This window comes from Cynocephalus volans, chromosome 10 (assembly GCF_027409185.1).
Source record: "Cynocephalus volans isolate mCynVol1 chromosome 10, mCynVol1.pri, whole genome shotgun sequence".
NCBI lineage: Eukaryota > Metazoa > Chordata > Mammalia > Dermoptera > Cynocephalidae > Cynocephalus > Cynocephalus volans.
In genome coordinates, this window is record NC_084469.1 from 77,864,770 (window position 1) to 77,891,152 (window position 26,383).

At 36.8% G+C, this 26,383-nt stretch overlaps 1 protein-coding gene across 2 annotated transcripts in view; it reads right to left on the minus strand.

Moving 5' to 3' along the window:
• Positions 1-26,145, minus strand: part of RBL2 (RB transcriptional corepressor like 2) — a 63,765-nt gene extending 37,620 nt beyond the window's left edge. Inside the window, exons 1-8 of one of the 2 annotated variants that reach the window (XM_063109308.1) lie at positions 25,787-26,144; positions 21,898-22,028; positions 18,953-19,153; positions 16,009-16,073; positions 12,247-12,375; positions 10,776-10,936; positions 10,622-10,686; positions 9,445-9,631 (exon numbers count right to left, since the gene is read on the minus strand). In XM_063109308.1, coding sequence (XP_062965378.1) covers positions 9,445-9,631; positions 10,622-10,686; positions 10,776-10,936; positions 12,247-12,375; positions 16,009-16,073; positions 18,953-19,153; positions 21,898-22,028; positions 25,787-26,026 — 1,179 coding nt within the window. In that variant the 5' untranslated portion in view covers positions 26,027-26,144. Of the gene's footprint in view, positions 1-9,444; positions 9,632-10,621; positions 10,687-10,775; positions 10,937-12,246; positions 12,376-16,008; positions 16,074-18,952; positions 19,154-21,897; positions 22,029-25,786 lie in introns of both variants that reach the window. The other variant, XM_063109309.1, reaches the window with a different exon arrangement.
• Between the last annotated feature and the right edge of the window lie 238 nt (positions 26,146-26,383).

Sequence of the window (26,383 nt, forward strand, 5' to 3'; positions counted from 1 at the left end):
ACAGCCGTCATAGGTCTTCTTGCCCTTCCCTTTACCTTTAGTTACTAGAATCTATCACGGTTTCTTCCCCCTAAAGTGGGCACATCTTCAGAGAAATAAGTTAAAGTCAACATTCTTGAATATAAATACAAAAAAGATGTGACTTGGTGTCAAAGAATTTAAGCATGAGTATACATGCTAATAAAACACCTTTTCTAATTTTTCAAATAAACTCTGAAAGGTTAAGATAGCTTAATAATATCTTTTAATATCCAAGATAAGCCAAATTTCCCTATGTATAATGAGCTTATTCCAGAAATAGGCTTTTTTTGGCGGGGGGGGGGGCATCTGGCAGGTACGGGGATCTTAACCCTTGACCTTCGTGTTACCAGCACTCCACTCTAACCAAGTGAGCTAACCGGACAGCCCTCTAGAAATAGTTTTAAAAACACCTAGCAAAATTTTCACCTGGCAATAGAACAAACACTCAAGCTTCATAAGATATAAAAAAGCACAGAAATTTACTACAAACAGAAATAAATCTATATGCTTTCCCTATGTCATAAAGAACAGTAGAACTAAGAACTTCACTGTGTTTCAAAAAAATTTATTCTATAATTTTGTAAGGCAATAAAATGATCTGGGTAGATTAACTGCATTCAGAAGGTTGCTCCCTGCCTTAGGTTGCTTGCAGCCAACTTCTTCAGTGTATATAAACCAGTGCCTATGCTGGGAGGGAAAAACATCTTGTACATGTACAGGAGAATCAACAGCAGCCAGCAGCATAAACCACATCACTCACAAGTAGCAGAGGTTTCACAGAGGAAACAAGGTAAGACAACCACAAACGGCTTCCTGCCCAAGTCCTCAAGATCAGTATGGGGCTTCTTGGTAGCACTGTTCAAGTGCTTAGCTTAAAGTTTCCTGTGCATTCTGATGAAAAGGATTATTTAACTCAGGTACAAATATTAAGTTGATATTTTTTAAATACTAGGACATAAAATTGGGAGTGCCTCAGACCTCTATCCTTAGACCTCTTTTATTCTCTATGAATTCACACCACGAGATAATCTTTCTTCATTCCATCTGTATCCTGATGACTCCACAACATATACATACAACCCTAACCGGTACTGTCAACTCTAGTCTTCAATATCTAAACTGCCCACTCAACTTCTTCACTCAGATGCCTAGAAGACATCTCAAATTTAACATGCTAATAACCCTAACTCTTGATTTTTTCCCCCCAGACCTCCTCTTCCCTCTCAACAAATGTCAATAGTAAATATTCTGGGAATGCCTACAATGTGCTGAGCATTGCATAGAACACTGGTCACAGCCCTCACGAAGCTTATATTCTAATACAGGGAGACAGATAATGAACAGTTATTTCTACCTACCTACCTACCTACTGTCAGACAGTGATAAATACTAAGAGGAGCACTAATAGCAGAGTAAGGGTGAAGGGAAGTCCTGAGGGTTAGGAAGGATGTTGGTGGTTATTATTTTATATAGTAGTCAGATTATCATAGACCTGAATGAAGTGAGGAAATAAGTAATGAAGCCATATGAATATCTTGAAGAAACATGTTCTAGGCAGAGGAAACAGCAAAGGCAAAGGTTTTGAGTTGGCAGCATGCTTGGCATATCTCAAGAATGAAAAAGGAGGTTAATGTGACATGAGTGGAATGGGTGAGGAGGAAAGTAGTAGGAGGTGAATTCAGAGAGGTAACAGGGCCAGATCACTTAAGACTTTACAGGCATTTGTAAGGATGTTAGCTTTGATACCTGTCGGGCCTTAAAAACTAACACCACCTTAAGTGACATTACAAGCAGCGCCACTATGGGCCCACAAGGGCGTATTAACGTGGCAGCCTAAGACTGGCGACCAGAGGAAGTAGGGTGGGAGTGTCTGCGGGAACCTTGCCTTAGCCCTTATTGGCCAAATACGCGCTTCCGTGCTCGTGAACACTGAGTGATTGCAATAGCTAGGCATTGAGACAGGATGCATGCTCTCGTAACCTTTAAGCTGATTGGAGGATGTAAAACACCTCCCTTCCCCATTTGCCTTTAAAAGCAAGTGCTTGTGTGATAATAAACGTAACTGCTCAACAGAACCCCCGCCACGTCTGAGTGTCCTTTAACCAGGCTGGTTGGGGCCAGCGGCTGTGCTCACCTCTCTTCACAGCTCTCTTCCCCCGTCTCCTTCCAAAAGGAGACCGGAGAGAAAGAGGAATCCGGGCCATTCACTCACCCACCAAAAGGAACGAGGCTAGGGCTGTTCGGGTCGGCCGGTGGCATACCCAACAGATACCATTCACCCACCTGGAATAATCACTGTTTTCTCACACCCTAGATGCAAAGCATCAGTAAATCTTGTGGGTGCCATCTCCAAAATACAGCCCCAAGAAAACCATTTATCTGAATCAAGGCACCATGACCATCACCAGAATCATAGCAACAGCCTCTTAATTCCCTTACTACCACCCTTGCCCCTCATCCCACTTCACCACAAGACCTTTATGAATGTCAGATCACATGGAGGTCACTCTTCTCAGTAACACCCTTTTAATGGCTTTCACGTCAATCAGAGCAAAAGCAAAAGTCTGTACAATGGCTTCCAAGGCCTACATGACCTGTCTGTCCTTCTTGGTCCCTCCTCCCTTCACTACTTACCACTCTTCCCTTCATTAATTCTATTCTTACACACTAGTGTTCTCACTATTCTTGCAGAAAGTCAGCTGTATTCCTACCTCATGCCTTTGCACTTGTTATTCTCTTGGCTTCCAATACACTTCCCCAGATATTCACATGGCTTGCTTCCTCACTTACTTCAGGTCTCTGTTAATATTTCCTCCTTGGAAACACCCAAGGACCACCCTTTCTCCTCTTCCCCCAATACTTTGTATTAATACTCTATTTTATTTTTCTTCATGAATCATCTGACATACATATTTACTTCTTTGGATATCTACTGTCCATCTCCCCACACGAGAAAACAAGTCTTTAGAGAAGGGTATTCATGGCTGTTTTATTCACTGCTATATTCCAAGCATCCAGTACACAATCTAGGATACAAAATACCTTTAAAATATTTGTTGAGTATATAAATAGACCAGTCTCAAGTCTGAAGCAACTCACAGGTGAGTTGCCCCTTAGGTTATCCACACTGCCTCTGGAGGCACTTGTCAGAAGCTTCATGTTTTCTGTGAACACCATACAACAGAAGGAAGACTTTTAGTCTCCATGATCCTAAGTGTCTGCTTGAAATAAAACCACATGATCCTGAAACTCAGTTTAACAGAATTTTCTTAAAGACTGTAGATTCTTAGTTTCTCCAGTCTCTTAAAAGAAGGCCCCAATACAGGTCAGCTAACATTTTCTTTTTTAAAAAATTTAATTTAATTTTATCAATATACAATGTAGTTGATTATTGTGGCCCATTACCGAAACCTCTCTTCCCCCTCCCTCCCAACCTCATATCTGTTTGTTTGTCCTAATAACTTCAAGGAATTGTGACTATTGTGTCTTCTTCCCTCGCCCCCCTCAGTTTAACTGTGTATTTATTTATTTTTTAGCTCCCACAAATAAGTGAGAACATGTGCTATTTCTATTTCTGTGTCTGACTCGTTTCACTTAATATAATTTTCTCTAGGTCCATCCGTGTTGTTGCAAATGGCAGTATTTCATTCCTTTTTATAGCAGAGTAGTATTCCATTGTGTAGATATACATTTTCCTTATCCACTCATCTGATGATGGACATTTGGGCTGGTTCCAACTCTTAGCTATTGTAAATAGTGCTACAATGAACATTGGAGAACAGGTATACCTTTGACTTGATTTCCATTCCTCTGGGTATATTCCCAACAGTGGGATAGCTGGGTCATATGGTAGATCTATTTGCAATTGTTTGAGGAACCACCATACCATTTTCCATAGAGGCTGTACCATTTTGCAGTCCCACCAAGAGTGTATGAGAGTTCCTTTATCTCTGCAGCCTTGCCAGCATTTATCATTCAGTCTTTTGAATATTAGCCATCCTAACTGGGGTGAGATGGTATGTCAGTGTGGTTTTGATTTGCATTTCCTGAATACTGAGTGATGTTGAGCATTTCTTCATGTGTCTGTTGGCCATTCATATATCTTCCTTTGAGAAATGCCTATTTACCTCCTTTGCCCATTTTTTAAGGTTACTTATTTTTTTGTTGTAAAGTTATTTCACTTCCTTGTATATTCTGAATATTAACCCTTTGTCAGATGTGTACTTTGCAAATATTTTCTCCCACTCTGTTGGTTGTCTTCTAACTCTGTTAATTACTCCTTTTGCTGTGCAGAAGCTTTTCAGTTTGATATAATCCCATTTGTTTATTTTTCCTTTGGTTGCCCATGCTTTTGGGGTCATATTCATGAAGTCTGTGTCCAGTCCCACTTCCTGGAGTGTTTCTCCTATGTTTTCTTTAAGGAGTTTTATTGTTTCAGGGTGTATATTTAATTCTTTAATCCATTTTGAGTTGATTTTGGTATATGGTGAGAGGTATGGGTCTAATTCCATTCTCCTGCATATGGATATCCCGTTATCCCAGCACCATTTGCTGAAGAGGCAGTCTCTTCCCCAGTGTATAGGCTTGGTGCCTTTGTTAAAGATCAGGTGGCTGCAGGTGTGTGGGTTGATTTCTGGATTTTCTACTCTATTCCATTGATCCGTGTGTCTGTTTTTATGCCAGTACCATACTGTTTTGGTTATTATGGCTTTGTAGCATAGTTTAAATTCAGGTTAGTGTTACGCCTCCAGCTTTATTTATTTATTTTTGCTCAGAATTACTTAGGTTACACGTGGTCTTTTGTTATTCCCTATAAACGTCTGGATAGTTTTTTCCATTTCTGAGAAAAATGTCATTGGAATTTTGATGGGGATTGCATTGAATTTGTATATCACTTTGGGTAGTATGCACATTTTCACAATGTTGATTCTTCCAATCTAAGAGCATGGGATTTCTTTCCATCTTCTTGTGCTTTCTCTTATTTCTCTCAACAGTGGTTTGTAGTTCTCATTATAAAGATTTAACACATCCTTGGTTAACTCTGTTCCTAAGTATCTTATTTTTTTGGTGGTTATTGTAAATGGGCTAGCTTTCTTGATTTCTCTTTCTACATATTCACTATTGGAGAACAGAAATACTACTGATATTTTGTGTTGATTTTGTATCCTGCAACTTTGCTGAAATCATTTATCAACTCTAAGAGTTTTTTTGTAGAGGCTTTAGGCTGTTCAATATATAGGATCATGTCACCTGCAAACAGGGAGTTTGACTTTATCTTTTCCAGTCTGGATGCCCTTTATTTCTTTCTCTTCTCTGATTGCTCTGGCTAGTACTTCCAACACTATGTTGAATAGGAGTGGTGAGAGTGGGCATCCTTGTCCAGTTCCTGTTCTTAAGGGAAAAGCTTTCAGCTTTTCCTCATTCAGGGTGATATTGTCAGCAGATTTATCATACATGGCTTTAATTATGTTGAGATACTTTCCGTCTATACCTAACTTGTAGAGTCTCTATCATGAATGAGTGTTGAATTTTGTCAAATGCTTTTTTAGCATCTATAGAGATGATCGTATGATCCTTGTATCTGATTTTATTGATATGGTGTATCACATTTATTGATTTGTGTATGTTGAACCAACCTTGCATCCCTGGGATAAATCCCATTTGATCACAGTGTATATTTTTGTGTATGTGTTGCTGTATTCTGTTAGCTACTATTTTACTGAGGATTTTTGCATCTATATTCATCAAGGATATTGGCCTGTAGTTTTCTTTTTTCATTGTATCTTTATCTGGTTTTGCTATCAGGGTGATATTTGCTTCATAGAATGAGTTTGGGAAGATTGCCTGTTTCAATCTTTTGGAATAGTTTGTAGAAAATTGGCGTCAACTCCTCTTTGAATGTTTGGTAGAACTCTGTGGTGAAACCATCCAGTCCTGTGCTTTTCTTTGTTGGGAGCCTTCTGATAACAGATTCAAACTTTTTTATTGTTATTGTTCTGCTCAGAATTTCTACATCTTCTTGGCTCAGTTTTGGTAGTTTGTCTGTACCCAGAAATTTATCCATTTCCTCCAGATTTTCAAATTTGTTGGCATATAGTTGTTTATAGTAGTCACTAATGATTTCTTGTATTTCTGTGGGATCAGTTGGAATATCACCTTTTTCATTTCTAATTTTTGTTATTTGGGTCTTCTCTCTTCTTTTTTTAGTTAGCCGTGGTAACGGTTTGTCAATTTCATTTATCTTTTAAAAATAACAACTTTTTGATTCATTGATCTTTTGTATCGTTTTTTGGGTTTCTTTCATTTTCATTAAGTTCTCCTCTTATCTTAATGACTTCTCTCCATCTGCTAACTTTGGGTTTGGATTGTTCTTGTTTTTCTAGTTCTTTAAGGTGAAGTATTAGGTTGTTTACTTGCCATCTTTCCATTCTTCTGATGTAAGCATTTAATGTGATAAATTTCCCCCTTAGTACTGCTTTTGCAGTATCCCACAGGTATGATGTATCATTTGTTTCATTAGTTTCAATAAATTTTTTGATTTCCTGTTTGATTTCTTTTTGGACTCATATGTCACTAAGTAGAATGCTGTTTAATTTCCATGTGTTTGTATAGTTTCCAGAGTTTCATTTGTTATTGATTTCTAATTTTAATCCATTGTGATCTGAAGAAATACATGGGATAATTCCAATTATTTTGAATTTGTTGAGAGTTGATTTGTGACCTAATATGTGATCTATCGTGGAGAATGATCCATGTGCTGATGAGAAGAATGAATATTCTGAGGTTGGTGGATGGAATGTTCTGTAGATATCTGCCAAGTCCAATTGGTCTAGAGTATTGTTTAGATCTTGTGTTTCTCTGTTGATTCTTGGCCTAGATGATCTGTCCAATATTGACAGTGGGGTGTTCTGGTCTCCTGCTATTATGGTATTAGTGTCTTTCTCCTTCTTTAGATCTAGAAGAGTTTGCTTTATAAATCTGGCTGCTCCGACACTAGGTGTGTATATATTTATGACTGTTATGTCTTCTCGATGAATAAATCATTTTATCATTATGTAGTGGCCCTCTTTATTTCTTTATATGATTTTTAGTTTAAAGTCTATTTTATCAGATATAAGAATAGCTACTCCGGTGTTTTTCATTTCTATTTGCATGGTATATCTTTTTCCATCCTTTCGCTCTTAGTCTACATGTGTCTTTATAGGTGAGGTGAGTCTCTCTTGAAGGCAGGATATAGTTGGGTCCACGTTTTTATTCCAGTCAGTCAGTCTGTGTCTTTTGAGTGGGGAATTTAATCCTTGTACATTAAGTTTTTATTGAAAAGTGTTGATTTACTCCTAGCATTTTATTGATTTTTGTTTGGATGTCTTAAGTGTCTTTTGTTTCTTTCTTTCTGATTTAATGTTTGTCTTCTGTATTTCTTGGTTTCTTGGGTGGTAGATAAACTTTTTTTTTTCCTCTTCATTGTTAGCATTTTAATTTCACTAGTGGGTTTTGATTTTTCTTCAGTTTTATGGCAGTTACTTTTCAGGTACCAAACCCAGTACTCCCTTGAGAATTTCTTGTAAGGGTGGTCGTATGGTAGTGAACTCCTGCAGTTTTTGTTTGTCTGGGAAATATACTATTTGCCCTTCATTTTGGAAGGATAGCCTTGCGGAGTTAAGTATTCTTGGCTGGCAATCTCCGTCTTCTAGTATTTTGAATATCTCATCCCATTCCTTTCTGGCTTTTAGGATTTGTAATGAAAAGTCTGATATTAGTCTGCTTAGGTCTCCCTTATAGGTGACTTGATGCTTCTCTCTTGCAGCTTTTAAGATTCTCTCTGTCTTTGAGTTTTGCCAATTTGACTATAACCTCTCTTGGAAAAGACCTTTTTGGGTTGAATACGTTTGGGGATCTTTCAGCTTCCTGAATATGAAGATCTGTGTCTCTTCCTATACCTGAGAAGTTTTCTGCCACTATTTTGTTAAATATGTTTTCAATGCAATCTCCTTTTTCCTCCCCTCTGGAATACCCATGACTTGGATATTTGAGCACTTAAGGTTGTCTGATATCTCTCTCAGATTTTCTTCAATGTTTTAAGTTCTTTTTTCTTTTTTTTGTCTGCCTGTGTTATTTCAAACAGCCTGTCTTCAAGGTCAGAAGTTCTCTCTCTGGGCCGGCCTGTGGCTCACTTGGGTGAGTGTGGTTCTGACAACGCCAAGGCCACGGGTTCGGTTCCCATATAGGGATGGCCGGTTGGCTCACTGGGTGAGCATGGTGCTGACAATACCAAGTCAAGGGTTAAGATCCCCTTACCGGTCATCTTTTAAAAAAAAAAAAAAAAAAAGAAGTTCTCTCTCTTCCGCTTCTGCAAGCCGGCTGATGAAACTCTCTGTTGTGTTTTTTATTTCGCTGAATGAATTCTTCAGCTTGGCAAGCTCTGCTACATTCTGTTTCAGGGCACTGATTTCACTGTACATTTCTTCTTCCAGGTCCTGTATACTTTTCCTCATTTCATTGTGTTGTCTAGTTGAGTTTTCTTGTATCTCGTTTAGTTTCCTTAGAATTATCACTTGAAATTCCTTGTCAGTCCTTTCAAGGGCTTCTTGGTTTATAGGATCTAGAGCTTCAGAGTTATTACTCTTTGGTAGTGTACTTTCTTGATTTTTCATATTTCTGGTATCTTTCCTTTGGTGTTTAGTCATTGTGGTAAGGGATTTCATGGTCCACTCATTCAACAATATTGTCTGGCTAGGATCCTGCCAGGACTGCCAATTTGGCGTGGCTGCCTCAGTGCCTGTGGGCAGAAGGTTCAGGCCTCTCTGGGCTGTGGGGATTGGACTGGGCTGGGAGTCCAGCAGCAGCTCCTACCTGTTCCCACGTGGGCATCTCAGGGCGCATGGTTGCCACCGCCTTCCGGCCTCTCCCAGGGGGCCTCTCTGGTCGGCGTGCACTTGCCTGGGCTGGTGGTGGGGTCTGGCAGCAGTGGCGCCTACCTGCTTGGTTGCACTTTTGCCTCAGGGTGCGTGATCGCAGCAGGTCTCAAGCCTCTCCAGGGGCGCTTCTCTGGTCAGCGCGCACTCGCCCAGGCTAGGGGTGGGGTCTCAGTTAACATTTACTAAACACCTACTATGTTCATTATGTATAAGTCTGTGTATTACTAGCCCACCATTTCAAAGCCAACAATTATCAGCATGAAGCATTTTTTAAAATTAACATTAAATTATCTTCTCAGATCTAACTAAAACTTTTTGAGTAGATGTTAACAAATAGTAAATCAATAAAATATAGAGATAACTTTTTCAGTTAAGGGAAGTATGATGGGAATTTTCTTTTCATATTGGAAGCACAGAAAACACATACATAGAATTACCAAAATAAAACAAAACCCCCACCTTATCTGTTCCTGTATTTAAACTCTTCTGGTGTGGCTCAACTCACCTTGTCAAAATGCTGCTGTAAGATGTTTTTCATCTGCACCCTTTCAGCAGTCTCTGTTCCTGAACCAGTATTCAGACACCTTGAGAGAGTCCCAATTTCCTCCTCAGCATCATCTCCAAGAAATATCCGTTCATCTAGATTCCCAACAGATAAAACATACTCCTCATAGGCCTTATTGATGGCTTTACTACAAGAAAAAAAAAAAGACAAAATGGACACTCTCAAAGAACTGCCTTTTTAGTTAATGTTTCAGGCTACTTATTTCATTTTTTCATTTACTAAAAGGTCTAATGATTTAGTGAAAGTTAAAAGTTTAGTTGGATCACTATTAATTATAAAAACTGAAGAGTATAAAATGTAAGCTTGCTACGCAATGCTCATCCATCACACAGCAAATATATTCTGCTGCCAGTTTTTCAGGGTGGGTACCCAGTAGTAATCTGCCTGGTAGATGCAGCTTCCAGTGAGAAGCTTAACTACCTTTTCTAGCTGCTCTAAGCACTTCTGAAAATCTCAGTACTTCCACATCATCATTTTTCACCTGTATAGTTCCAAAAGAATTTTCTTCAAAATTTATAATCCAGAAGCTTAACTAATCGGGCCCGCCCCGTGGCGCAGTCGGGAGAGAGCGGCACTGGGAACGCAGCAGCGCTCCCGCCGCGGGTTCGGATCCTATATAGGGATGGCCGGTGCGCTGAGTGGTGCTGCCGTTCACGAAAAAGACAAAAAATAATAATAACAAATAAAATAAATAGAAGTTTAAAAAAAAAAATAAAGAAGCTTAACTAATAAAGCTTTAAAGAAAAGTTATACAACTTTTTTTTTTTTTTTTAAAGATGACTGGTAAGGGGATCTTAACACTCGACTTGGTGTTGTTAGCACCACGCTCTCCCAAGTGAGCTAACCGGCCATGGCTATATAGGGATCTGAACCGGTGGCCTTGGTGTTATCAGTACCACACTCTCCCAAGTGAGCCACGGGCCGGCCCCTTTACAACTTTCAATAAATTTAAAAACATGTGCTTATAGTAGTTGATGGAAGTTTCCCTGGTTCTCTGTATTCTTCCACAAAACATGTTCTAAATTTCCAGAGAACAAAAAATAAAAACACAAAACTCCAAGGTTTTCTAAGTATACAATTTAAAATACTGAAACAGTTTCATAACAGAAGTACTCACAAACTCTCTCCAAAGTTCCCAGGTTCTAGAAACCCAGTAAGATTTTCTTCTTTCCCCTTAAGGAGCTATGATGAAAAAGGAGATCCTTAAGTCATCACAATAAATCAAGACTTTCTCCAGAAAACATTTTCACATTACTTTGTTACTTACAAACCTTTTTTTCATAAAGTTTCCTAATATAGGGTTTCCAGAAATGTTCCTTTATTCCCTTTGCTTCCAAAACTAGGCCATCATGTAAGGAACAAAGCTTCTCAATAACACAAGGTGGGTCTAAGGAAGGTTTAGAATCCTTAGCATGAAAATCTTCAGATAGGCCTATGATGTACAGAATCACAAAACAGAGATATCAGCACTCAATAAACCAAACTGTAATAAAACAAAATATAAATTATAGAAAGTCTAATTGGCATATGAGTTAGACATGAATATATAGGAAATGGTGCATATGGGCCCAATTTGACTCTAAATATACCTCAAATATTGGCAAAAGGAAGTCAAGTATATCACTATTCAAAAGATACCTATTTGGAGATGGTTAAAGGAGAAAACTAAAAAATTAATATTAGTACATTGCTCTAAGATCTAAAAACCACGAACATAAAACTTTGTAAATAAGCCTTACATTAAAAAAGAAAATAAACTTTTAAAAGATTATGCTGTTCAAAGATAATATTCTTTGATTTAATTGTATTAAATATATTTATCACATTAATTTACAATTTATTCTTGCCCCAGGCTCAGCATAAGAGAAAAAAATCAAAGAAAAATAAAAAACAGTAAAAATTAAGAGAAGCAGCTATACAGAAATATAAAAGACAGTTAAGATGAAAATGAGAGAAAGGGTAGAAAAGACTACAGAGAATATTAACTTTACCAAACCTGGAGCAACTGTAGTAACTAACTCCACTAACCTTAAAAATCTACCTGGACAGTCAGACACATTGAAATTCTAATTAGAGCCACCCCAAAATTGACAATCACCCAGAAACCTACCAGAGTATTATTCAAATGGTAGCAACATTATATATTAGCTCTATACATATGTTTTAATATTTGCTTTGTAAATCATAATTTGTGCTCTTAACATCATTCATAGAAATTACACATCTTAAAGCCTACTAAATGCACTGCCAAAATAATTATCATTTCCATATATCTGTTAGTTTAGGAGATGAAAGTTCATTTACTTATTTTAGAACCATAACCACTCTTCTGCAGCAAAAATTTGAAACAAAGAGTCTTTCAGTAAATCCTTTTTTTACCTTCTACAGTGTGTCAGGCACAGAGCATGCTATATAGAAAAAATACTCATCAGTTTTAATAGATGGCATCTTTGCTACTCCAAGTTTCTAAATATCTTCCTGTTAAGTATACATTTCAGAAATTTCTAATGTTGTCATCTACACTTTACACTTGGTTATATATGCAATTGCTTTTTCCAAAAATATTGTTATACAGAGCTTGACTCCTAGTTATAAGTACCCTGTATAATTATGTTGATGGAAGCTTTTCAAAATATTTATGTTCTCTGCTGCTAGGAAACCTGTACTATATATATTAACTCCCAAGAGTAAACATAATGTAGAAGTGTGGGTTGTCCAACAATCTTTGATTTACAAACTTACCTTTAAAATTAGGGTTCACAAGTTCTTTACGATTGGAACATTGAAGGGCATTTCCATAAACTAAGTCCAAAGCACACAGCAGAAGATGATAAGAATTGACCAAATCATCACTAATCATGGGGAAATTACCTACAGGATTATAAACAGTCATAGAGTTAAATTAGCATCAACTTTAAAGTCTTTTAAAAATAATTTTTTCCTTTAATTATAATGCCATTATACAACATTATACAAAGTTCACTCAAGAGTTACATTGAGTATTTTGGCAAATTTACATTTTGAGATATTACTGCAATATTTTAATAAATATCTGAGAGTTTAAGGTAAACTAAAATTTTACTAAAAATGCCATTAATTCATTCAATATTCATTTAAAAAGCATTTATAAAATACCTAGGACCTGTAGCTGAATAAAACTTTATCATCATTAGTCTTTTCATTGAAAATTTTGAACACTAAGAATGTTATAAATTATCTCAAACTGTAAGAAATTGTTTTATATGAAAACATCTTTCTGTCATAATAGAAATACTTAGATGGGGATAGCTGGAAAAATAATTCATATAATTATTTTTCTCATATATATACTTTAAAAAGACCAGACCTTTAATCAGATTCCTAACAGTGACATTCTTAATACTTTTCTACATAATATAAACTCATACAAATTAATACAACAGGAACACAATTAGAGATATTTAAATTCTAGAGCGACCATCCCAAGAATAATTGTCAGTGCCTGGTAACAAAGAAATAAAAAAACAAAACCTAAAACTACAAAAACATGTCATTTCTTCAGTGCTGGTTTAAGTCTAACACTGAAAGCAGTTTTTACACGCAGCATAATAGTTTTTGTTATTCTTAGAAATTAAAAAGTTTCTAGTCTTTTAATAACTTCAAGCCTATCCCTTTTTTGATTAAACATTGCATATACAAGTATATGCTTCATGATTTTACATTCTTATGTCATCAGATGAACTCAATTTAAATAGCTAACATACATCTGAAGAATTATTTCTAAACCTTAGCATTTTCACGCTTAATGCCTACCCAAAGGTATGCATGTATACACACACACACACACACACACACACACACACACACACACACACACACACACTCACAGAGAGAGAGCGAGCGAGCTGTGTTTCAGGTTTTTTTCTCTCCTTTCCTATGAAGAAAGTTACCACTTACCTCAGCATACCAGGATAAGCAATTCCTTTTTGGTACAGATGGAAATATTCAACAACTCAACTTAAACGAATTAGAGAGGAAAAAAATATTCTTCTCTTGCCAGAAAGGCAAATGATAATAAACAGTTGAATTCTGCACTCATATAACCAAACTAACTTGCTTAGTTCTCTACTAAAAAGAGACTTTATATTAAAATACATGCAGTTCCTCACATGTAGAACAGGAAGTGGCACCTACTGGTTCCAAGCTGCAACACTGATACTGACAAGCCTAAACTTGTCACCAGCATGTACTTGCCACAGAAGGCAAAAAACAGCAGCACTGTAACTTTTAACAAAAAGCTGAAATGTCCCTAAAGATCAGAATTTAAATTCCAGAAGTCTCAACATGACATACCTTCCACTTCAAATCTTGACCTTACAAAGAAATCTCACTTTGTGAGATATTTTTATCTTTCAGTGTACAAAGATAACAGGTAAATGGAAACCCATTTAACCTCCAGAGTTGGCTTATCAGGAATGAGAATATTTGGGAGTTCATGTTAAATAAGAAGTGGTACCTATTGGTCTTCTGGCCACAAAGCCCTTCATACGACAAGTCCAAACTTGTCCACTGGTGTGTACTTGCCATAAGAAGTTAACAAAGATTATAAGCAAAGAGTTGGTTTAGTTATCAGGAATGATATAATCTGGGATGCCCACACACTTCAGAGAAAATCATGAGAAAGGTGGCAGTAAGAGTACATTTTCCCTAAAAATAAATAAATTGAGAACTGAATAAAACTAATTAAACTACTCTATTAGAAAAGATCCTAGCACATCATAAAAGATAATAGTGGTGGATTGTGAGAGGACAAATGTTCTTCAGATCAAATTATTACAGACTGAATTAAGAAGATATAATTAAAATAGTGAGTTAATTGCAGAGGCAAAAATATGCCACTGCAGTTGATCAAGTGAGAACAAAATAACAATAAAATTCTTTTTAAATAGTTTATGTAATACCAAATACATTTACTCCTAAGCACACATATACCATTAAAAAGAAACAAACAGATAAAAATCCTAGAAGTCAAATATACCTACCCAATACAGTTATGTGAATATAGCCACACATTCTAAAACTTGTTGCAGCCACTATGAAAACGGTTTATATACTTCTAAGCCTTTATTTCATGCAACTGATCGTGTGACCTTTATCTCCACTAAAGAAACACTCCAGTGTGATGGAAAGTATAATAATTAATGGCTCATATTTGACAGGAGGAAGATTTTTCTTTTAAATCAAGCATGCAGCTCAGAGAAGGAAGGATGCCTCTCATCTAACTAGCTAGAGAGGAATAGCTATAATCAGACAAATCAAACCTGGCAACCAACGGCATGACACATCCTTGCCAGAGGCATTTCATGTCCAGCGTGAAACCAGAAGCCAGGAGATCCGGGTTCATATCCTAGCTCTATCCCTAGCAGCTAGTTTCTGGGCCTCAGTTGCCTAAGCTTTAAGGTGAATAATGACTTTCCTTTTGTTTATTTCATTCTCTCAGTGCCATAGTCCCTACTGTTGTTAGTAATTTATTTCTTTAGTTCATTTTTTTCCTTAGTTAAGGGGAAGAATCATTCCTCACACTGCTTTCAAGCTGGACTGAGCCATTCTCATTCTGGAAAAGAAATGTTGTATCCAGAAGAACTAGGCAGCTACACCTTCTTTTTCCCCTCAGTCAAAACATCACTAACTTTAAGGCAGTTTTTACCTGCCCAGAAAGGAGTGCTTGAATACTTGAAACTGTTGCAGTGTTCTATTCAATGTTCTGACTGTCAGAATGTTCTTTGGTAGGCAACACGCCATGATGTAATCATCTATCTCCATATCTGTTTTCAAGTTACACTGTGAAGTTTGCCACCCTTGTGAGGTGGTCAAAGATACAGATTGCTTGTTATTTAACCAAGTGTCCTAAAGCATGTACCTGAAGTTGTTATAACATCATTATTTTTTATTCTAAAAAGCTATGCAGCATATATTCTGAGAACTATTAAAACATATATCACCAAAAAGAAGTAAAGAAATAGAAACATAAAGTGAATAAGTCGAGCTAGTTGATGTATTAAGAATCTCTTACATTTATGCAACTCCTTCAAGCTCTATGATTCCGTATATTATTGGGCTATCTAAGAGGCAAAGGCATTCCACGTAGTCTATAGAAATAAGCTATGTAACTAATATAACTGTACTTTCTTTTCTTCTTTAGCTTTTGGTGAAAAGATATTGTGTAACAACAAAACTGAAGGCTTTCCATTTAATAAGAGAAGATTTGGATATTGTAAAGAAAGTCAAAAGACCCTTTTGTGAAAAGCTGATACTTTAAAAAGAACCCGGAATTAAAACCATTCAGAAGGGGTTGCTGGTTGGCTCAGCTGGTTAGAGCATGGTGGTGGTAACACTAAGGTCAGGAGTTTGGATCCCTGTACATGCCAGCTGCCAAACAAACAAACAAACAAAAATCCCTTGAGAAAAGTTCTAGTGAGAATCTTTTTCTGATACATATTACAAGTTGACAAACTCTTTTCTTACCTTTTGCATATATAAAAAGCACCCAACAAAAATGGAAAATTTCCGACACGGTACAGGGCTGTCGCCTTTGGGGGAGGGAAAAAAAAAGTCATGAGACAATAGAAGAATTAGAAAAAGACATCCCAAATGACTGCAAATTAGGTGTAAAAGAAACCCACACCTTTTAGTTAGAGGGAGTGATATCAGAGTCAGCTTCACATGGAAAATGTGCAAGAAGTTCTGCCCCAATCATACATCGGTTGGAAATAGCTGGGACCAGGGAAAGAGCTCATCTCAGAGAAGAAAATTCTCAAGAATTTAAAGTTTTCTTAAATTTAAAAAATTTTAAATTTAGGTCAAAATAGGAAAGGTGGAAAATAAAATGAATAACCATAGTTCTTTTGATGACAATAGCAAGGCTAATGCTGCTTTAAGACCCCTATATGCAGTCAGATATTTCCCCATTTTCCCCCTCTATCACAGCTGATGAACTGTAACCTTTCCTCCCTTAAGATACTCAAGATTATGTCACATCACAAAAGGCCTTTTTAATGTAAATTCTGGGTTACCTATGATTCCTTATACTTCCATGCATTAAGAGTACCTGCTGTATTCTGCCATTTGTCTGCTAAAGGGAATTTCAGACTTGCTTTAAGTTTGGCTTTTCTTCTAAAACCTCTGCCAATGTTTGGACAAGAGATCTGTGGTATCTACATCCCAACAGCCTTATTCTAACAAGGTGCCAAGAAGTGAAAATACCCTGGAGGAGATCACAAGATCAGGTTTAATTCCAGCACTATCATTAACTAGGTACGCTGGCTCGCTCTCCTTGGGCCTTAGTCACTTTATCTATCAGAAGATTATTCTACTTGGGTATACTGTACTTAATTCACCAGTCCGTGGCAAGGATTAAATGTCAGTGCCCTGCTTTAAAAAGTAGCCTCCCTGCCATAGGTACACGATAAACTAATTCTAATTTTGATTGCTTATCAAGATAAAATTCAAATGTTTTAGCTTAACACTTAAGGCATTCTAAATTCTGGTTCTACAACTTGAGAACTCTAGAAAAAAACTTGACTAACGTTCTCTCTTCCAAATTTCCCCTTGATTTGCTGCTTCTGGGTCTATCTTGTTATTTCCTTGGCATAGAAAGCTCTATCTGTATCTCCAAATTCACTTATCAAAATCCTATCCACCTTTCAAGACTTATTTCTATCTATTTCATGTAACTTTACCTGACTGGCTCATCCAGAGTGATTGATTATTGTCTCCAAAGTCCTACCTTTCTATTATCTATTGCATTCATACCACGTTTATACATTGCATTGCACAAACTGGAATTTTTATACCTGCTTCCTCTCCTTGACTGGACCATAAGCTCTCAAAAGACAGAGACTGTGGGTTTGTTTTTAAATAATACCTAACAAAGTACTTATTGTGAATAAGCTCTCAATATAAACAGTGACAAATTTTTAAAAAATAGTTTATGTGAGATGCAGTATACAGTCAGTGGTTGAAATATATATGTTCTGGAGTCAGACTACATGATTTACAATAACAGCTCCACACTTATCAGTTGTGTGACCTTGGCCAAATTACTTAACCTCTAAATGGGTTATTTTTCCCATCTGTAACAACAGTATCAAGCTCATAAGGTTGTCATAGGGATTAACTGAAGTAATACATGTTTAAGTCTTAAAAGAGTCCCTGACCCATAATAAACGCTAAGTTCTGTTCATTGTTATTACTACTGATAGCAGAAAGTGCTAATAAGAAGTTATACAGTGATATTAATGTAAAATTTTTAAATAAAGTGATTTTACAATTTTCTTAATTAGAATTAGGTAGTTATACACCCTAATAATATCAAAACACATGCAATCTGAAGTCATTTTCTACACACTCCAAAGAAGATATTCTGTATCCTTCTACAATCACATTGGCCTTCCTCAGACTCAGAAGAAAATTTCTATCCAAACTTCAGAATACTTCGATGTAGTCAATTCCTTAAAACTGTAAGCTAACTGGAGCAGCTGCTTCCATATCAGTGATGTCAACTATATACAAATGTAAATAGTTTGTTTTATTTTAAAAAGTTTACATGTATTGTAAACATATTTCACAATCTGGGAAAACTTTTGTATTTATGAGAAGCAAACATTATTCATTCTAGTCAAACAATTATAACTTCTTTCCCCCGCTTTTCTTGTCAACACTTTTCTAGTTCTATTTTAACTATAAATTTCCTTTTCTATTTTATGAAGAAATTTTCATGATAAAGGAAAATTTGTATCTTATAATTGCCCTTATCAAGAAAGATAGAAAACAACTTTGCAGATCTGATCAGAAAGCACAAATTCATAATAGTTTCATTTCTCCTCTCCTCCCCAAATCCAGTTTCTCTATTCTTATTGGTTATAAACTTCAAAATTTCAGGGGGATTATTTATTACACAGTGTGACATAAAGTCACATAATAGAAATAGTCTATATAGTCAATAATAGAAACTTGTCTATATCCAGAGTGGCTAATTGGTGAAAATCCCTAAGGTTTGGCTTGTGCAATCTGTATTTCTGGTTGCTTAAATGAAAATGGAAAGTTTATGTAAACAAAGATGCCATACATTTTGTAATATCAAAGAAGTCAAACTCTGTGGCTAACACACAATGAAAAGCAAAAAATTATTATTATAAAAACTGTTGGGGAAAAAGATTATTTATGAAATCACATTTCTTTCTTGAGACTAGGAAAATAAACCAAGGAATCGAAACTGTAGCACAACAGATACGATGTGGCGGGGGAGAGAAAGAGGTGGAAAGGAATGGGTAGAGAGGCATGAAAATCAAGTACAATGTATTTTGAGAAGTAAAATTAAAATTAAATTAAATTTTTTAAAAAAAGAAAAAGAAAACAAAACTATAGCATAGACAATGTTTATTCCCAACTAACAAATATAAAAACATACCGTTGTTTTCTTCCTCTTTGTTGACAAGGTTGCTCCTCTTGAGGATATTTAAAAATGTCCTGAAAAATGGGTTCATATTTCTTAAAAATTACAGCAGAAACCGTGAAATTTCTTTCTAATCTCTCAGTACGTTCTCTGAAATGTAGGGGTAGATTTGCCATGTCTTCCCACTTCTTCATCTTGTTAAAAAATTCAATCAGGCTGATATTAAACATAAAAAATGAGATATTTTCACAATTAACATAAAGGGAAAGTATACAAACATAAATAATCAGAAGTAAATAAAAATTATCTCATTAAATCAGATACTTTTAGACAGTGATATAATATCACAACTCATGTTTCTTACTAGCTTAATCTCTTACAGTTTGATTTATTTCTCTTATCCTCCTAACCTACTATCCTTTTAGATAACCTGAGCTTTAAAAAAAATTATAGAATATTTTAAAATACAAAACAAAATTAACAAGAGGAATGTAACCAACATTCATGTACCCAAGTGCCAGGTTTAACAAATGTTAACATACTGAATAAATTTTGTAATGTTTGCTTCAATTTTTTATTTTATTTTTTAATTTTTTGGCGACTAGCCAGTATAGGGATCAAACCCCGGACCTTGGTGTTATCAGCACCATGCTCTAACCAACCGAGCTAACTGGACAGTCCTTCCTTCGTATTTTTTTAAGAACTAAAAACACTACAGAAACAGCCGAAATTCCATTCCTCCTCTTTCTTCCCTAAAGATAAGCACCATTCCAGTTAGTCTGAATCATTCTCATACATGTATTTTCCCACTTACTACACATATAGATGTATCCATAAACAATTAGTATCTTTTGCATGTGTATTTTTGCATTTTATATAAATGGTACCATACTGAAAGTAGCACTTTGCAACTTGCTTTTTCATTCAATAATGTATCTGAGCTTCAACAATACTGATACATAAAGACCTAATTCATTCATTTTGATTGCTAAAAATGTTTTTTCATATGAATATACCATGACTTTTTGCATACACTCCCCAACCAATGGAAATTTAGGTTATTTCTAACATCCTTGTATACGTGTGGAGGAGTTTCTTTAAGGAGTACCCCAAGAAGTGGAGTCAGAGAATGAGCACCTTCAGTTTTACTAGATATAGGAGTCCCTCCTTATCCGCAGGGGTTATGTTCCAAGACCCCTAGAGGATGCCTGAAACTACAAATAGTACCCACTTCTATATGCTAGTTCTTTTTTCCCATACAGTAATGTATGTGTAGCGTATACAGAATGGATATGCTGGACATGATTCGCATCCAGGGTAGCATGAAGTAGGACAGAGTGCAATTTCATCAAGTTACTCAGAAAGGCACATACTTTAAAACACAGAAGTTGTTTATTTCTGGAATTTCCCATTTAATATTTTAGGACTGTGGTCAACCATGAGTAACTGAAACCCTGGAAAGCAATACTGTGGATAAGGGTGGACTACTGTACTGTCAAATTTCCCACTAAAGTGGTTATTCCAATTTATACTCTCACCAATGTACACCAGCAATATAGAGTTCCTGTTTCTCTGTATAATGACCAAATTTGGTATCATCAGACTTTAAATTATCTCAATCTGATGAGAATGAAATGTTGTCTTGTTTTTACTTTGAAACTTCTTGATTTCTAGTGAAACTGAACATCTTTTCCTATGTCTATTTAGAGCTGTGTGAGTTTTGGCCTTTGTGAAGTCATATTTTTCACCCATTTTTAGTGGCTATTCATCAATTATTAATCAATCAATTAATTAATTACTAACTATCAATCATTAGTAGTTCTTTATATACTTCTGAATACTGATCCTGTGTCACTTATATGCACTGTAAACATCTTCTCCCAGTCTGCTCCCATAGTTCATTTAGTCTGGCAGAAAAGTAAATAATCTGAACACATAGGTAAAAACTGAAGATAAAAACTGAGTTTTTTAAATGGAAATAAAACTGAAACTCAGGATTGTGTTACTTGCATTAAAATATTAGGTAAGTTTAGTTTGTTATAGTTTATTATAATTCCATAATTTGACCTTTACTTCTAAAGTTCTTTGCCTGACACTTAACTGGATTACTCTGCATCCACTTTTCTTCTTCATAATGATTATACCTTTGCACCTTATTTAAGTCCACTTCCACATGTTTACACCCCAGATGTTCAACTCTTTATATACTGCTTCTTGTTCTTAGGCCTAAATATAACTCAGGATGGAGTTAAGGGTTAATAGAGTATAGGTAAAACATTACATTTCTTGTTATTTTAATAAGTGATTTTTTTAATCATTAGGTCCATAAATTTTGACAGTGGTAATCCCACCTAAATGCCAAAATCCTTTTTCCCATCTTTAATAAGCCACAAAAGAAAACTCACCCAGAAGATACAAATAATAAATGCAATCAATTCAATTACACAATAGAAAAACAAAGCAACTTCTGCATCTTCTGTTAAACATTATTGACCCTTTCTATAATTGATCATAATAGTGTTGTTTATCCCCCAAATGGGAAACTAAGAAATATTTACACATTCCATATGTATTAAGACACAAGTCCTGTGCATGTAGGTCTAAGTACAATACTTTATAAATAATATTTTATTTACCTTTTCAACCTATGGTATCTCCTAAAGTTTCTCACTACCCTTATTTAGATTTCTCCCAATATTATACAATGAGTCATAATCTTTAAAATAAACTCTTCCATACAAATACCTAATATATTAAAATTTAAATATTTTCATCAAAGTAAAATATAATGGATATTAACTTTGATGTGGTAAAGAAAAATCATGATCTAGCTTCTAAAAGCCATCCACAGGTACAAATGCTCAGAAAATGATGAAGAGAGAATTCTTGCTATCATTATGATTTATTTATGAGCTTTTATATTAGCCACACTCTTTTTTTCCAAACTCTAACATAGTTACCTCTGCTCTGAACATCGCAGGATTCTAGTTAAAGATACATAATTTCCTTCAATTGTTCCTTTGCTTACAGTTGGAACAGATTTTCTGCAAGCCACATATAAGGCACATGCTAACCAGTGAAGTTCATTTCCCTGTAAAATAAAAGAAAATTGATTATTTCAACATAAAAAAATTCCTTTCTTTCTTTCTTCTTTCTTTCTTTCTTTTTTTCTTTCTTTCTCTCTCTCTCTCTCTCTTTCTTTCTTTCTTTATTACCCTTGACTTGTGTTGTCAGCACCACGCTCAGCCAGTGAGTGAACCGGCCATTCCTATAGCCTTGGTGTTATCAGCATCTCCCGAGTGAGCCACGGGCCGGCCCTAAAAAATTCCTATGTTTAAACTGAAAGTGTTGTTTCTGTTTGTGAGAAACTGTATTTTCCAGTGCTAACTCTATACCATGTGTTCTTATAATGTGACATTGACATTCTTCCACTCAGATGTGTCTGTGTTCCCTCATCTTGAACGTAGGCAAGGGTCTGTGTTCTTTCACACTGATTAATTGTCTCAAACAATAGCATAGGTGGAAGTGAGACAATGTAAGTTCAAAGATCATGAAAGGCAATACAGATTCCACCTGGCTTGTTTTCTCAGGACATATGCCTTTGGATGTCCTGAACCAACATGCAAGATGTCCTGTTACACTGAATCACCATGTTGGCTGTACCCTGTCTAAATTCCTTACCCACAGAATCTGTGAGCAAAATAAATTGTTGTTTTATGCCACTAAGTTTTAGTGTAATTTGTTACATAGCCATAGTAACTAAAACAATATTATTTACATATATTTTAAGTCTTGCTCAAAATCTAGAAAAGTAAAAGAAACAAATATAACATTAAGCTTGAATGTACATTCAGCCACTAATTTTATACCTAATCTAAAAATATACATGAATACATAAAACTTATTTTTATAACCATATGGACTATTGTGGATCCATTTACCAGATATCATTCAAAGAAAATAAATTTTAAGGTATTATTTCTAAAATATCATCTTCACAATTCTTCCCCCCACCCCCAAGAAGTGACAGAACTTTCTTTCCTCTCTCCATAAAGGCTGAGCTAGAAGATGTCCTTTAGTGTCATGTATCCAATGCTGTTCTAAATGAAAGTGTGAGAAACTGGAAATGCTCCATTTTTCATGTTGATACATTTTGACACATAGATTAGTCTAAAACCCCAATTATAGTTATTACAGCACATATTTTCTATTAAAAAAAGATGTATGTATTAAACACATCTCTGGGAAATGGTTTCATAATGTTACAAAGTTAATTTCTCAAAGTTAATAACTACTGAGTTTCTCTACTATATCAAGATCTCTTAGGAAGTACAAAGTTAAGTCAGTCACAGCATTATCCTGTGTTTTAACGAAGGGTTTAAAGAAAATAATCTATAATAGTCTACTTTCCTTCTAAAGAATTCTCTGCTACATCTTTCCTAAAAACAAGAAAATTAGTCTGACAGGAGAATTTTACAGTGCTTAAAGGACAATATGGATGCGGATGCTCTCTGTAAAGTTATCTTTGACCAGGAGGCAACAAAGAAGATCAGACTCTGTGCCTGTCTTATCTTTGATTCTAAAAAAATTGTTGAAAAAGTCCATAACACTAAAAAATAGTTATCCTCTAAATTAACAGCTCAAGGCCATACACTTACAGGGTCAAGTATATCTGGTTTCAAATTCTGGCTCTGCAATATATTAGCTATAACACCAAAGGTAAATTACTTAGTCTCAGAGGCTCCATTTTCTGAGCTGAGAACTGTGAGAATTAAATGAGTTACAAGTATAAAGCACAGAAAACACAAGAAATCAAAAGATAAAATTATATAACCAGCAATCTGTATTAAATATCATATGAGCTTGACATTGACATTCTACATTATCTTACAGCATACTTGATTATAATCTCCACAAGGGCATGGATTTTTAGGTTCTGTTCACTGCTCTATCCTTAACACCTAAAACAGTGTGTGGCTTATAATAGGAGCTCAAGAAATATTTGATAAATGAATATTCATTAATTTATTAAGTAAACTGGGCTATGAATCTGAGACTAAAGTAAAGTCTCAGTAATCAAAAAAACTGAGTAATCAAATATGTGTTTTCAGGGGCTGGCTGGTTAGCTAGATCACTTGGGAGAGTGTGGTGCGGGTAACCTCAAGGTCAAGGGTTCGGATCCCCTTACCAGCCAGCCACCAAAAAATATTAAAAAAATCAATAAAACAAACATGTTTTCAAAAAAAATTTACTAACCATCTATTATGTGTTCCTTGTTTATATAACACTAGACCTCATATGACTTAACCTCTATGAGTTGAAATTCCTCAACTGTATGATGATAATGCTTGTTCTATCTAATTTACAGGATTATGCAGAGGGAAAAAATAAGAGCTGGTTTGGAGGCATTTATGCTCCCCACCTAAAAGAGTACTTCTCTTTGCATAACTATAGGAAAGCACTGAGAATAAATAGGAACATGGCCTATTCAGCCACATCACCCAAGTATATGAAAGAGCATAGTAAACTCTAAAGCACAGCCCATGTGAGTGCTTTACTTACTAGGAACTACATATTACCTTATTTACACTTCAGTACAGCTCTGTGAGATAGGTACAAATATCTCCAGTTTACATATCACAAAACTGAGTTTTATATTGGTTAATTAAATTGTCCAAAGTCACCCAGGTCTGTCAGAGTCTAAAGCCACCATATTACTGTCTTTTTTCTGTAAATTCAACTATTGGGAGAGGAACTGGTAATTGGATTAAAATTCTATTAATGCAAGAATACATAAAAAATAACCTTAGTCAGCAGGGTGACACATAGGCAAAAACACTATATTATAATTAAATAATACCTTGGTAGGCCTTCTCATCCTGAGACTATTTGCCCTACTCTTTCCACAAACTATACATAAAACTACTTGAGAAAATCAAATGGCCTCATATTTAAATGCCACACACACAGGCAAACAGCTGATAAACAATCCGGACTTCCGTGTTTCTTCCCATTGGCCCACGAAGGGGAGGTGCCTACAGGGTTGAGGGTCACTGGCTAGAAAGGCCATTTTTCTCACCAGCAAGCCCCGTCCGAAAAAAAGAAACATAACATGCCTGGATCACAGCAACAGGAGTCCCGTGCAATGTCTAGAGTGACCAAAAAACAACAACAAAAAAGTTTTCAAAGCGGTCGCAGTCCTGATTCCCAGTGACAAATGGGGCTGTGTGTTTATATCCGGGTAGGCAGAAAGCCCATTTCATTTGGCTTGGGGAAGATTAGTCTTAATTTATTTACACACACGTAAACACAGCTCGAAACTTCACAACACGTTTATTCAAACGGATGCAGTTCCTGAGCAAAAATTTAATGCAGTAGGAAAAGAACTGAAGGAACCGTATAGACCCCAGCACTAAAATCCAGCTGATCGCCGTGCAAACGTGGGCAAATCCCCTCCCCTCTTCCGTACGGTCTTGACAACTACACCTGTTCGTTCTATTACCAAGGTGGGTGGGTGATCAAACGAGTCACACGCGTCCCCTTTTCTACTCGTGATCCCAGCACCATCTCCGCCCCACTGTGCTACTTTGAGGCAAGAGGTGTTGCCGGTTCTGAACCCGAGAGGGAAGAGCAGCAAGACTAAGTTCACCTTCAGAGCTGCTAAGAGCCTTTTAAAAGCCCGTTTTCCAGAATCACGGCGCGCAGAGAGCATTCCCACCCCTCCCTAGTCTGGGAGCCCGGAGACCCGGAGCCTGCCGGAGGGTCCCCGCGGGGCGCTCGCACCCCATTCCCGTGGCAGGGTGTGCCGACTAGGCCTGGAAAGCCCCTCGTCTCCTCCCCGGAGCGCACCTCCAACGTGTAGCTCTCGCTCATGCTCCGGTAGCTCTCCCAGGCCTCGGCCCGCGCCGCCTCGTCCATGTTGAGACTGCTGCACAGCTCGTCGAACCGCTGCTGGACCTCAGGGGCCGGTGACCCGGCCGGCTGAGCGGCGTTCTCCGCCTCGCCGTCGTCATCCTCCTCCTCATCCGAGGCTGCCGCCGCCGGAGGGGCAGGTGGGGGCGGCGGCGACTGGTCGCCTCCAGACGGCATTGCGCTCTTCTGGGCAGCCGGTCCTCAGATGAGATGAAGGCCCGGGCCCTCAGCCATTCAAACCGCAAAACGCCCGCCCGTCGGCCGCCCGCACCGCGACTGCGCCGCCGCCAACGGCACTAGACTCCATGCAGGCACCCGTAGTTCTGAGCACGGCCTGCTGGGAAATGTAGTTCAGGCCGGAGGCTCACCGGGGCCAAAAATTATGTCAAAAAAAAGAAAAAATAGCTCGGGTAATATCACTCGGGCTGAAATGAAAGCTCCTTTTCCGTATTTTAAGTACCTTTCCATCGTGAGACCATTCAGCAAGGCTGTACTGGAGAGAAAACGTCCCAGAAACATTGACTCGTGAAGGTT